This window comes from Cnephaeus nilssonii, assembly GCF_951640355.1.
Source record: "Cnephaeus nilssonii genome assembly, chromosome: 10".
NCBI lineage: Eukaryota > Metazoa > Chordata > Mammalia > Chiroptera > Vespertilionidae > Cnephaeus > Cnephaeus nilssonii.
In genome coordinates this window covers 3,489,985-3,504,086 of record NC_137081.1, presented here as the reverse complement: position 1 = coordinate 3,504,086, position 14,102 = coordinate 3,489,985, and the positions used below count along the sequence as shown (strand labels likewise).

Here is a 14,102-nt window from a genome sequence, read left to right as displayed (position 1 = left end):
CGTCCGATCCTAACATTTCAGACGCACTCAGGCTTCTTTACCCGGATGATCCCCGACCTGACAACTCAGACAGGAAGCAAACCAGCCCAGCCAGTGTGGCTCAGTGGGTGAGCCGTCTGGGCCCAGGGCCCTCTGCTCACGGGGCCCCTCCACCGCAGCTCTGAAGCCACGACTGTGCCGTGCGTGCGGCCATTTCTACAGAATAAAACATGAGACTGCAGAAGAGATTAAAAAAATAAAAGTGAAGCATCAGACAGTGAACGGCTGCAGGTCATGCCAACGGGCCTCTGGCAGCCGCTGAGCAGGGGTACAGCCGGCCGAGACCGCGAGCGGAGCAGCCGCTGAGCAGGGGTACAGCCGGCCGAGACCGCGAGCGGAGCAGACGCAGTGTCGGCGTGAGAGCCGGAGACAGGCTTCCCAGGCTGCTCTGCGTGGCCCGTGAGGCTGCGGGGGGGGGATGTGGTGTCATCAAATCTACTGCGGACTCTTTTTTATTCACAAAGACAACACATGCGTGACTTCACAAGCCCTAGAACACAGAAGTCTAAGAGAGAAACCTTTCCCTGTCCCCACATCCCATCCCACTCCATCCCACCCCATCCCATCCCACTCTGGTACCCAAAGTTAGCATATGCACACAAATACACAAACACGTGCACACGTCCATAAACCGCCCCCCCACCCCCCGCCCAATAACAAAAAGCAGGATCATACGACGGACCTGACTCTGTAACCGGAAACAATTTGGGGCTTAAATAAAACAGAGAATGCCCACCCTCCAACAGGATGGCGGTACGGTTACATCTCAAGGAAGTGACGGCCCTGAGGTATGGTGGGAAGATTAGCTGAAATGAGCATCTGAAAGCAGGAGGCAATCTTCTGCTTTTGTTTCACCCCAGAAAGGGCATCCCTAACACGGTTAGAAAATAAAATTACGTGGGGCCGACCCCAGACATTGCGTCGGCTCAGGACTCCGGTGAACACTGGGCATTCTGTGAGAACGGGACTGCCTCATTGTTCGTGGGCACACAAGTCAGGTCCCTGAATGCAGGCAATGTTCTGCCCTCCACCCTATTTTCAGTTCGTCTGGAAGTGCCCGGGGGGGGGGGGGGGGGGGGGGGCTGCGGAGGGCCAAAAGGAAAGCGATCGGCCCCGTGATCGGCCCGTGGTTAGGCCGCATTGAGGCCCCGTGGTTAGGCCGCATTGAGGCCGGCTATCTCCATCTCGGACGAGGCCTCAGCGGCCTGCGGTGTGCTATCTGACCACTCTTTCAATGAGAGCTGCCGTGCCTCCAGGTTTCCCACCCGAACTGCTATGCCTCGGGGGAAGGTGACACGGCCTCCCTGCCAAACCACACAAAGCCCCTTCCCCTGGGGGGGGGGGGGGGGGCGGCGGGGTTCCAGGCCTCTCCCATTGGAAGCCGCCCTTTACGGAGCGGCTCTGAGCGGGGTGCGGCCCGCTGACCACCTCAATGCCCCAACGCAGTCCCCACACAGCTCCGGTTGCTGTCCCCCGCCCCGCCCCGCCCCAACCGCATAAACCCCCGACGACAAAGAGCTCAGTCCCCAGAGGGCGGCTACCATTGCATTCGGACACGATCCAACGGTGCCCTCGGAACAGGACGCGCTGGCCGGAAAGCCAAGCTCGGGGCGACAGGCAATCACGGGGGGTTGCGTGTGTCATTGTTAAAAGTGTACCCGCTCCACACAGGTCATAACCGACCCTACGGGGACCCGTTGTGACCTCGCTCTCCTTGCATTTACTTAGATTCCCTCCTCCTGTCTGTTCCCACAAGAACAGAAACACATGCCGCATGTCCCAACAATCCCATTCCTCTCGGACACAGGCACACCGTGAAAAGGGGAAGAACTCAGAAGCTACACACCCCCATCCGACCCGCCTGCTTCCCCCTCATCCGGGGACCGGGAGCCACGCCCCCTCCTCGGTTTCTCGGACCCTGCACCTCCACCTGAACGGATGCAAATGTCCCTGCCTTCCACCCACTCCTGGAAAACTGCACGTCCGTGTCTTTCTCACTCATGTTTTAAATATATTTAAGGAACTGGATAGTTAGTAATCTTGTGAAGTCCTTTATAAAGAATTTCTACAACATGAAATTTCTCCTACCCGTGTATATATTTAGATGCTTCCATTTTTGTCTATGAACACTATAATTCTGGAGAGCAGGACAAGACTATTCCCAAACCTCTAAGGACCAAACACGTATTTTTATCTGGTCAGTTGCTTCTGCCTCTACTAACTACAAATGTCAAGACCATTCATATCCTTTAAAAATATTTTTTTAATTGATTTTGAGAGAGAGAGAGAGAGGGAGAGGGCGATAGAAACATTGACGACAGAAAACAACGATCCGCTGCCTCCTGCTGCCCCCCTCCCTCCCCCCCCCCCCCCCCCCCCCGGAGACGGAGCCCGAAACCCGGGCAGCCTGCGCCCTGACCAGGAATCGAACCGTTCATAGGTCGATGATCAACCACGGAGCCACACCAGCCGGGCCACAAGATTCCTATCGTTTTCAACAGTCCACTCCCTGCATTCTAACGAGCAGCTTCTCAAAGGTGAGACTGTGAATCGTACAAAGGCATCCAAGACGATGCCTGGACTTCCAAACTCCTCCTGCGGCCCTGCTCCTCAGAGGCAGGAATTAAGTCTTCTCCGCTGGCTGTTGGTGCCCCCAACACCTAGCACAACGCCTGCACCCCGTCGGCACCCTGCACCCACCCGTGTACACAGATCACAGGGCTCTAATCAGTGCTCCTTGTGTGCCCAACGAGCAAACACAGAACGCTGGCTGAGGGTAAAGGAAATACCTCTGGACTCTGATAAACAGAAAAAAGGGGGAAAAGAGAGAGAAGCATTTGAGGAAGAGGAGCCAGCTCTCGGCCACAGAATGCCAGGCCTGACCCCACCCGGGGCCTCGCGTGCCGACTCACGTAGATCTCGTTGTGGTCGAAGCGCTTCTTGAGGTTGTGGATGAAGGTCTCCTCCGTGAGAGGATCTAAGAGCACCATGTCGCCAACGCCAATCATGTTGTCCAGCAGGGACGTCTTCACCTCCATCTTGGCCATGGTCCCCAGCTGCAGGGAGGCGAGAACAGGGTCAGCGTGAACGAGAGGCCTCCTCTCCGACGTGTGCTGAGCACCGTGGAGAGGGGGAGGGCGGGCAGCGCCCAACGGCCCACCCTGTCTCACCACCGTCAGGACCTCCCTCCCAGCAACCTCTCCACCGTCCCCGTCACACCCCTGGAGCCCCACGTGCCAACCTGCTGCCACCCAGGAGCCGCCCTCCCTCCCTCCCAGGCCACGGTCCCGGGCAAGGCCCATCGTCAGAAAGGGGCACCACGAAGCCGCGGTCTCCGCCTTCTTCTTGAGACCACCCCTGCGCCCCAATCAGAAGCTGCAAACCTCTAGCCAAAGGACCCAAGCCATCCCTCTCCACCAACGCATGCACATCAACGTCAGGCTTAAGCCTACGTGCACCTGCCTCCCCCAAGGTGACACCCCCCAGGGAGGTGACACCCCCCAGGATTCCATGGCGACGTCCAGAACGCCTTTTCCCAGGAAACAAGGCTTGAGAAACGAAGCTGACATTTACGGAGTACCTGTCCCGAATCAGATAGTGTGCGAAGCGCTGTACAGGCATGCATTAACTCCATTACCCCACTGACTCTGAGAGAGGTCTTGTTATCACGGCCCTCACTTTACGATGAGGAGGCTCAGAGAAATTCAGAAACATTGCCACAGTCCCTGAGAGCGCGACAGACCTCAACCGCCACTGACCGCCCTGCACGGAGGCACCAACGCTGACTTCTAAAGGAGAGCACGCCACCCGCTTGCAAACCTGAGGGTGCCTGTGCCCCACTACCTGCCACGAATGGCCCCGATCCTCCTACTTCTCATTCCAACAGACACACAACTAACGCAGCAAAGTAAGAGGAGCGTGCATCGAACGCCCATGCATGTTCATGTGCCCGATTCGGAGGAGGAAGTACATTTCATTCTCCCATTAGGGAGTCGCCCAGGCAGATCCGACCTTACAAAGGCTGGTCCACTTCCTTCAACCTTAGCCATTTAAATCAACGCCCCCCTGGTCTAGTCTGGGACATCCAGCAGGTCCGAGAGGCAGCGGAACCCACATTGAGGCGGGCGAGGCGGGCTGGGAAAGGCGGGGAACTCTGTAAGTTATTATTAATCACCTGTGCTGTATAGGAAGCCACAGCACCTATTTTATTCCTGATCCTACTGAAACGTGTTTAAGTGCGCCCCGAAAAGCCGAAAGGAGGGAGACCCAGAAGCAACGGAGGCCGTCCCATAACCAGAAGGAAGCCCGTGAGGAAGTCTGTAACATTCGAAAGAAGAAAACTAGAGTTAACTCTTTGGTTATCATGGGTGTGTGGGTTTTTTTAGTTTCCCCGTCAATACACCTGGAATAAACAGCCCCAGGTATCGCTGACACCCCACAGGAGCAGCATTAAGAATGGTTCCTGCACTCTGAACGAGGCCAGACTCGAGTTTAAGACAAAGACGCGGGGCGGGGGCGGGGGGTGGGGGCCTGGCCGCTCTCCGGAGACGCAGGGCAGCCGCGGAGAGAGCTGGGCCCAGGCCAAGGCCCTGGAAAGACGTGCCCAGGAGTGGGAACGTGAGCGGCCAACCTTTGTCGCAATGAATTAACATTTAAATCAAATCTCAAGTCCTCAGACTCATGGAATGCCAAAAGCACTCTAGCGCGATTCATTCCGTATACTCTGGCGGGTGAGAGAAGAAGGCTTAGGGATTAGGGGGGGATGTCAACCTGAGATGGGTTTCAAAATAAGCACCGCTAACCAGCAATTTACCTGAAGCACAGGCTGCGGGGACTCGATGCCCCGGGCGGGCCCTGTACAGACAGTCTATTCACTGAAGGGGAAGACAAGTTCCCCGCAGGTAACAGTCATCCCGCAGCCAACCTTCCTCCGTCGTTACACCTGCCCCCCCACCCACCCCCACCCCCGTCTTTTGAAATGTCTCCTGCACGTTTGAAAGGGTTCTAATTGCTACCCTTCTCCCCCAGCTTTGTAATCCCAAAGTGGGAGGAGGGCAACACCAAGGCTGGGTCACAGGCAACTGGTAAAAGGGGAAACTCCGAAAACACGCCTGCCGCAAACCCAAATTCAAAACCGTAAACCCACCGAAAAGGTGGCGTGGGCGCCCACGGAGTCAGTCAAGCCCCGTTTTGTGTGCTGTGTTTGTCCTTTCGGCATCCGGGCGGAGGGACAGTGGCCCGCCCGCCCCCTCCCGGTGACGGTGACGGAGGATGCTGAGAAACCGTGCCCAGGTGCCGCCCGGCTTCCCCCAAATGGACTGACTACTAGCTCCAGCCGTGTCTGGTCACAATGGTGTAAAGATACCATTAAAGAACTGAAAGCATCATTTCCAAAATTCCTCAAAATCCAGAAGAATGCAGCATAAACATCACGTACCACCTTAACACGGCCATCTGTGGGCTAACATTTACATATACATGGTTCACCCCCGTCACCAACCTTAAACCACAAGTCACCTACCATGCTAAAGTCATCCGTGCTCAGGAATGTCAAGACCAGCATGTCCCAACCCAACAGTCCCACACAAGAGATGACAAATGAGACGCACATCCATGTGAAGTGCAAGGTCATTCTACTATTTGCTATCAAAACTCAAGGCCGCGGTGACTCAGTGGTTGAGCGCTGACCTATGAACCAGGAGGTCATGGTTTAATTTCTGGTCAGGGCACATGCCCGGGTTTCGGGCTAGATCCCCAGTAGGGGGTGTGCAGGAGGCAGCTGATCAATGTTTCTCTCTCTCCCTCTCCCTTCCTCTCTGAAACCAATAAAAATATATATATTTTTTAAAACAGCAACACTGAAAAAGCTATTCCAAATGAATCATTCAGGCTAAGCTGAAATATAGCATCTGGTCATTCAAAGCTTTCAGGAACAAAACAAATGTGTATTCTTTTTAAATATATTTTATTGATTTTTTACAGAGAGGAAGAGAGAGGGATAGAGAGTCAGACATCGATGAGAGAGAAACATCGATCAGCTGCCTCCTGCACACCCCCTCCTGGGGATGTGCCCGCAACCAAGGTACATGCCCTTGACCAGAATCGAACCTGGGACCCTTCAATCTGCAGACCGACGCTCCATCCACTGAGCCAAACGAGTTAGGGCAACAAATGTGTATTTTTAAGTTGAAACAGTTTTACTGTAGAATTGGAAAGAACATTCACACACCAGACCTGAGGTTGCAATGACAAGGATCAGTATTAAGTCATGAACATGATTTTAAACTTGAAGGAACTTTGAAAGCAAAGCCCTACGAGCCACAACTTACTGACAGCAGGTACGGCTGCTTTGGGAACTGCGAATGAGGCCATTTACCCGTCCAGGTAAGGCCACTGGCACTAGACATCAGAGACTGACCTCCGGGAGTCCTCTCCGCATACAACCCAACCCCGACTCCATTTCCACTCATTAACCTCCGGGGTGGTGAGTAGCACCTTCTTCATCTTCATTTCCCCAAAGGTGAGGTGCCCAACCTCTTGCACAGGGTAGGCATTCAGAGAAGCACAAAGGGGACAAGCATGCAGATTTCCGACAGACGAGTGCATCCTCCGATCGTGCACATCCTCCCAGCTGCCCCCCGGGCCGGGCGGGTCAGGCCGAGCAGAGCCAAATGGTCCCGCAGCGTGCAGCTCCTTTGATCCGCTCCTCGGAGCACATGACACTATCCACAAAGGGCAGGAAACGGAACCGAGCTATTTGGCTCCCAAGGATGAGATCACTAATGCTTTTAAGAATAACATGAGAAACACATTTGAGGAAGAAAACAAGGCCCATGTGGCAAGATTTCATGGACAAAAAAATAAACCTTAGCAAATCCTGCTGGGAAAACAAAGGCGAACAGGGGCCGGGTCTGTAGGATGCGAGTCAGCACCCGACGTCATGAGCTAAGTGGCTGAGAAAAACTGGAATTTCCTTCCGAGCTCCTTGACAGCAGCACAAACCTCACCTTGGAGAGCAGTGGGATGAAACGTCCATTCAATTCGGCTCACCCACCGTGAACAGTGAGTCCTGTTGCTCTCTGGGACTGTGTTAAGTGCTGGGGGACAGGACAGGAGTAATCGGGGTACTTCCCCGGTCCGTGCCAACCCCCCGCAGCTCCCAGTCCAGTGAGACAGTCAACAAAAGAAGCAAGTTTGGAAATTTCAAGTGATTTTTCTAATGATGAAAAAAATCCATGCCGAGCAAAAAAAGAATATAAGCCAAACTCAACACACACTCACGCTTTAGTCCCGTGGTCGGCAAACTGCGGCTCGCGAGCCACATGCGGCTCTTTGGCCCCTTGAGTGTGGCTCTTCCACAAAATACCACGGCCTGGGCGAGTCTATTTTGAAGAAGTGGCGTTAGAAGAAGTTTAAGTTTAAAAAATGTGGCTCTCCAAAGACATGTCAATCGTTGTCCCGTTGATATTTGGCTCTGTTGACTAATGAGTTTGCCGACCACTGCTTTAGTCTTAAAAATCCTTTGCACTCATTAGAATCCTCATGGAACCTGATTTTGATTAACCAGTGAGTCGGCCATCATTTCTGGTGTTAGGATTTTGATGTGCCCATTTCTGCCTCGGGGTAGGAATGTACGATAGATCCACAGAAGCGGTGAAACTGTGGCGCCACACCAACAACATCCCAACATCCCAACCTGCCCCTGTATTCTTCACCCCCGCCCCCAAATTAGCAACCATTTTATCAACAGCCGGCCCACCAGGCTGTGCCTAACATCTGAACACTTCGTCTACCATCCATACCAAAACACAAAACCAACAAAAATAACCCTCTCACTCCCCCCAAACTCCAAGTCAAACGAACCCAGGTCCTCATCCTGGGCCTTTCCCTATCTCCGACCTCCTTCCCCCGTAGCCACCTTTCCCACTGATTCTGTCACCTTCGTCACTCCCGCTCCATGCCCCGATGTGCCTGCCCTACCCAGCCTTCCCCTCCCCCCGGGAAGCCGGAGCCTCCGGGGCGGCTCTCTGCCCTCCGGCCACCCGTCCGGCCACCCCAGCCTCCTTCCCGGGTCCACGAACCCCTCGGCCCTTTCTAAACCACGGGGCCTTTTCTAAATCACAGTCAGGCTGGGTACGCCCTGCTCCGAATCCTTCCAGAACTCTCCAGGGTCTTTAGACAATCCTCACAGGCCTTAGCAGACCCCGGAGGGGAAAAAGAGAGAAATAAAGACTTGCCTGTGACCCAGCAGTTCCACGCTAGGGTCTGAGAGCCGTGATTCAGACGGACACCTGCACACTCTATCCACAGCGGCAGAAACCGCAGCCCAAAGGCGCAGCCGCTGACGAATCCACCGATGGAGGAACAAAACGGGCCGAACACACACCACGGGACGGCAGTCAGCCTTAAAGGGACGGGCATTCTGACACATGCCACCACATGGGTGAAACTTGAGGATAACGTGCCAACTGAAAGAAGCCAGTCCCGAGAGGGCAAATCCCGTACAACCCCTCCCGAGAGGGGCTAGCGTGACCCAACTCATCAGGCAGAGGGCGGAACGGGGAGGCTCCAGGGCCTGGAGGAGGGGGAACGGGGGGTTGTTGATGGGCACAGAGCGTCACGCTGGGAAGATGGGAGGTTGGGGAGATCGATGCTGGGGACGGCTGCACAATCATGGCTCTCCCGCACAGCTGGCTTCTGAAAGAGCCGGGCAGGGAGGACGCTGCCCGTCGGGGCTGGCTGTGGTTTGCACACCGATTCCCTTACGCGCACCCTCCCACCGAACCCCCCGCGTCGCCCACCTCTTCACGGTACCCCGGTTTCTCAGAGAGAAGCTGCCGCTCTGCGCTGGGAAAGGGAACTCCCTGCCGACGTGCGGTAGCAAGTTTCCCCGAGAATTCATCCCCTCGGACCCGCCCCGGGCGGGCACCAAGGCTCCGATCAGACCCAGACTCAGACCCACGAGGTTCTGCTCTCCAATCGCGACGGCACACCCACCCCGCCGTGAGGGTCCCTGCGCGGCCCCTGCCTCAGAGGGCCTCTGGGTGCGGGCTCCCGGGCCGATCGATGCCACCTCCGCGCCCGATGCTGAAGGGCTCCCCGACGGCCGTGCTGCCTCCCTCCCGGCTGGGGCGTCCAGGCGACCAACCTGGAGAGCGGCCTCAGTGGCAGCAGGCATTCCCGGGGCGCAGCAGGTGAGGAGGTGAGCCAGCAGCATCCCCTCCGCGGGCAGTGCCCCAGGACACTGCAGTCACCGCACAACTACTGCCCACCCGAGACCTGGTGGGAAAGCCCCCAGCCCTTCTCCCCCCACCCCACCCCCCCCCACACACACACACCAGCTTGGCACCCTCAGCGACCAGAACCCGAGCAGGCCTGGCTTTGGGGGCCCCCGGTCACGCTCTCTGCTCACAGTGATGCTAGTCAGTGAGCTCATGTCTGAGACGGCCCGTGAGCTCCGGGGACAGGGGCCCCGCTCCACAAACCACGGTTCCAGCCGGAACAGACCCGGTCACCGGCCCCGGGACGCGCAAGTGTGACCGCGGACTCCTCACGCTGCTCCTCCCGGCAGAGTTTCACGTCCCACCACGCCGAACGCGTTTGGGTTGGCAAACCCAGGGCCCTGGCACCCCCAGATGCAGGCAGAACTGCCCCCACGTCGCCGGGGGACCCTCCGGCTCTGCCTGGTCCCGGGCAGCGCGCAGACGTCAAACGCGACCCGTGATCATGAACCCGAGGCCGGGGCCAGGGGAAACCAACTTCCTGGCAAGTGGACTGGCTTGGGATCCGAGGGGCCCGACCGCGTGCTGGTGTCCACACCGCGTCCCCCTGGCTCCTGCCCCCTCCCCTGCCACACCGCGGCCTCACCCTGGATCAGACCATCCGACCACGCCCCGATGCCCTTAGAAGGAAAGCCACGGTGACTGGCACCTGGCAGCCACGCACACAGGGCTGCTCGTACCCGTGAGCTTGGGGGTCCCTCTAGATTGGTTTCTGAAGACCACCGACTGAACTAAGATGCTCACACCACAGCAGAACCAGCTTCTCTCAGAAGAGGAACCATTCCGGCTCCTTTGAGTGACAATGGAGGGGCAGGTGCTGAATTCAACGCCCTCTTGCTGTCTGGGCTCAGGAAGCAGACCACGGGGCCAGAGCCACCCATCGCGGCTCCAGAACAAGGCCCGGAGGTCCACGCTGCAGGCCCAGCTCTGCGGCCGGCTCACCTGGGACCCCGGGCACATGGCCGACTCTGAGCCTCGGTTTCCCCAGAGAGGCCGAATACATCCTCTCCTAAGATCCTGTCCCGGTGTGCATCATTACTGAGGCAACCATCAAAAGAAAAAGGCTCGCCTCTGGACAGACGGGGCTCCTACATCCTGGGTCTGGTTATCAAAACGCTTCAAACCCAAAAATGCGAGCCCACAGGTATCTCTCTCAATGACATTTACTCAGAGGTGAAAACATTGTCAAGTATTAAGGGCCTAGCCATACATAGCACAGAAAGAAACGCACAGTGTGGTCATGCAAAGGCACGGAGGCACGTGTGACTTTACCGCCACGTGTCAGCTGCAAGTGGCAGCTGAATTTTAATTGATGCATCCAGTCACGAAAGCACAAGGGATCTGAAGGTACAAATGAAGAACCCTGCGCCGTACAAGAAGAGAAGAACAGGCATCACTCAACAGTGCGTCTTCAGAAACAGCTCTTCCGAGTCATAAAAATTCAAGCAGTTACCCACCGGGCTAAGGCCACGGCACCACGTAACCAGGGAGAGGTGTTTACAGGGTTTCCTGAATGTTTACTGGTTGAGAAATGATCACACAAAAACAGCTAAGATGGGCCAAAATAGACACTGACCATGTAAACGGAGAAGGCAAAACTGCCTTGTCATTCTCAAAGAATTTTAAAAGAAAATAGCTTAAATGCAGTGGGCTATTTCACCTAAGCGGATTAAAACCAATAACCATATTACATTTTGAAAGTATTTTCCGGGTCAACTGTTTTCCAGTTTCTCTGATGTTGGGAGCATTGCTGAATTTGGAATCCAATGCACTATCATACATCTCTCACACGTCTCTACATACATTCTAAAGTATTTGAATAACAGTTCTGCTAATTTCCAAAAGTTCTACAGGATACAGCAATATTTCATACACTTATTATAAGGGTACATACAAATGCTCCCTCCCACACACATATGCACATTTTCTCCCTTGAATATAATATACAACCTGTAAAGCTTTACAAAAATGAATTTTAAAGATAATCAGTTTGATTATACATAGAACCACACAACAGCTTTTCCCAGGAAAGTTTGGTGAGCAATGACATATTCAATATGAACTACACTGTCATGCCTGACTAAGGAAAGTTCATCTCCTTCTAGAAGTAGTTTATCAAAACCAAAAAGGTATTCAACATACCCCTTTATTACACTCTGAATCATCAAATTAAAAGGCATCAAAACTTAAAACTGACAATCCACCTTTAATCATGTCTCTCCACAGGTAGGTAGGCAGATAGAGAGGGATATATAGAAACTACAGAGATTTTTTTTTTAATGACATAATTGTAAGGCCCCTCGTCCAGAAATTAAAACTGCTTACCAGCGTTTCTTCTCCATTGTGCTTCCCCGCTGACTGAACCAGCACATTAGCGCCCGGCTCATATGAAAGGCAGAGACAAACATTCGTTGTGACAGGGAGGACACACCAAGTACAACAAATATTTTGCACACAGATAAGAAGGGAAAGTGGGTCACTGTCCTGTGGCCAGGAGGATGGCCCCGCCTCCACCCAGGGCTGTCCTGTGTGACTAACCACGGGGCACGCTCTCTGCTCACAGCCTCCTGCTCGGACCCGAGAGCCCGGAATGTACGGGCCCAGAAGAGGAGTCAGACGGATCCACGGCCTCCCGGGCACCAGCCACCTGCCCCGGGGGAGAATCGACCTAAGAGCAATCTAACCACTGAAACCAACGCTCACAGGGGGCAGATGTCCGCCTCCAACAGAGGGATGGAGACCAATGCTCACGGTTAGAGGGGGGACTGTTACCATGACACAGGAGGGTCCGACCAGGGTGGCCAAACGGGTGGAACTTGTCCTTGACGTTCTGAGGATGGGCAGAATGTGGTGAAGCAGAAAAGATGATGACGAGCCCTAACCGGTTTGGCTCAGTGGATAGAGCGTCGGTCTGCGGACTGAAGGGTCCCAGGTTCGATTCCAGTCAAGGGCATGTACCTTGGTTGCGGGCACAGTCCCAGTAGGGGGTGTGCAGGAGGCAGCTGATCGATGTTTCTCTCTCATTGATGTTTCTAACTCTCTTTCCCTCTCCCTTCTTCTCTGTACAGGTTTGGAATCACCACCGTGAGTCTGGATGAGCATTGGTCTCCACGGCTGGGAACCCTGCCTCGGGAGCCGCCGGGCAGTGCTCACCGGGCACCGAGCGTGTGATGGGCACCGAGTGTGTGATGGGCACCGAGCGTGTGATGGGCAGAGTGTGTGATGGGCACCGAGCGTGTGATGGGCAGGGAGCGTGTGATGGGCACGGAGTGTGTGATGGGCACCGAGCGTGTGATGGGCAGGGAGCGTGTGATGGGCACGGAGTGTGTGATGGGCACCGAGCATGTGATGGGCACCGGCTGACAAATGGGACTCGGGAAAGAATGCCAAGGAAGCCGGCAGACCTAGACGCTGAGAGCGGGAACGGCGCTAACCTGTCGCCCGGCTAAGAACCTGGGTGGTTTTCAAAACCATATTGACTCTGTCCCAAATGTGCAGTCGAAAGTGCTCCAGTCATGTTAAAAAGCACAAAAATAACCCTTCAGACTCACAACCAGACAGAGTCAAGAGTACAAGGTCACATGTCATTCCAATAACCTGCCTCTCAAAGATAGAAAGAATAAACATACACGCTACCATTAAAAACTAAATTTGAGTTTCATACTTCAAAATGACACACTTAAAAACTGTCGACAGACATAAACGTTCCTCTCAAGGTTGCCCAGCAAAGTCTGGCACTTCTATTTTAGGAGGCCAAATAGTGACTATCCATCATTTGTATACGTTTAGAAATCAGACAGTCAGCATCTTCAATAAAAACATAACATCTTAGGTAGAAGTCATTCTGATGCACTTCAACTATTGACAGAAACACCACGTAACACATACACACCAGAGACCCCAAAACATCCAACCACGGTTTAAATAACATACACTCACAAGTCACCCGGACCCCTTCACCAACACCAACACCAACACCAACACGCAGCTTCAAAGACGATAGCCTTCACCTCTACGCAGCTTTAATCAAAAAACAGACGACAAAAATGTCTGCAGCACAAAGGCATAACACCTCCCCCATAAAGCAATTCCGTCCCCAGACCCTCCTGGGACAGCTACTCACCCAGACTTACTCCAACCAAGGTTTGCCCTTGGGAAGAAAAAAAAAAAACCCAAACCCAAACTCTTGAGAGAAAAACATTACTTGGTGAAATGAGGTAAACTCAACTATAAACTGTACTGAACCTTGGCCTAAACCAGTGGTCGGCAAACTCATTAGCCAACAGAGCCAAATATCAACAGCACAACGATTGAAATTCCTTTTGAGAGCCGAATTTTTTAAACTTAAACTTCTTCTAACGCCACTTCTTCAAAATAGACTCGCCCAGGCCGTGGTGTTTTGTGCAAGAGCCACACTCAAGGGGCCAAAGAGCCGCATGTGGCTCTCGAGCTGCAGTTTGCAGATCACGGGCCTAAATCATTGTTCCCACTATTTTTTTTTTAACCGTGAGGACAGGGCTACAAAATGGCTTAGTCTTATCACCCAATAACGTTCCCTACAGAGTTCACCTCGCCCAGGTGTTATGCCTAAGAGAACGGATGCTTGGGGACAGGAGACGGAGTTGAGAAGGAGTTGAAGAGGATGTGATTCATCCCAGGAAGAAGAGAGAGCCCACGACGCCAAGGAAGCGGCCGCCAAGGAAGCAGGAGGTGAGGGGGGGACAGGAAGAGCACAGGCCACCAAGGCCCGGACAGGAGTGTGACCAGTTGGAGCAGGCGGAG

General features: G+C 54.2%; 1 protein-coding gene across 3 annotated transcripts in view; it reads right to left on the bottom strand.

Annotated features, from left to right (window-relative positions):
* Positions 1–14,102, bottom strand: part of MYO1B (myosin IB) — a 142,233-nt gene that overhangs the window by 116,513 nt on the left and 11,618 nt on the right. For all 3 annotated transcript variants that reach the window (XM_079782782.1, XM_079782783.1, XM_079782781.1), the window contains exon 2: positions 2,952–3,095. In XM_079782782.1, the coding sequence (XP_079638908.1) occupies positions 2,952–3,086 (135 nt within the window). In that variant the 5' untranslated portion in view covers positions 3,087–3,095. The remainder of the gene's footprint in view (positions 1–2,951; positions 3,096–14,102) is intronic.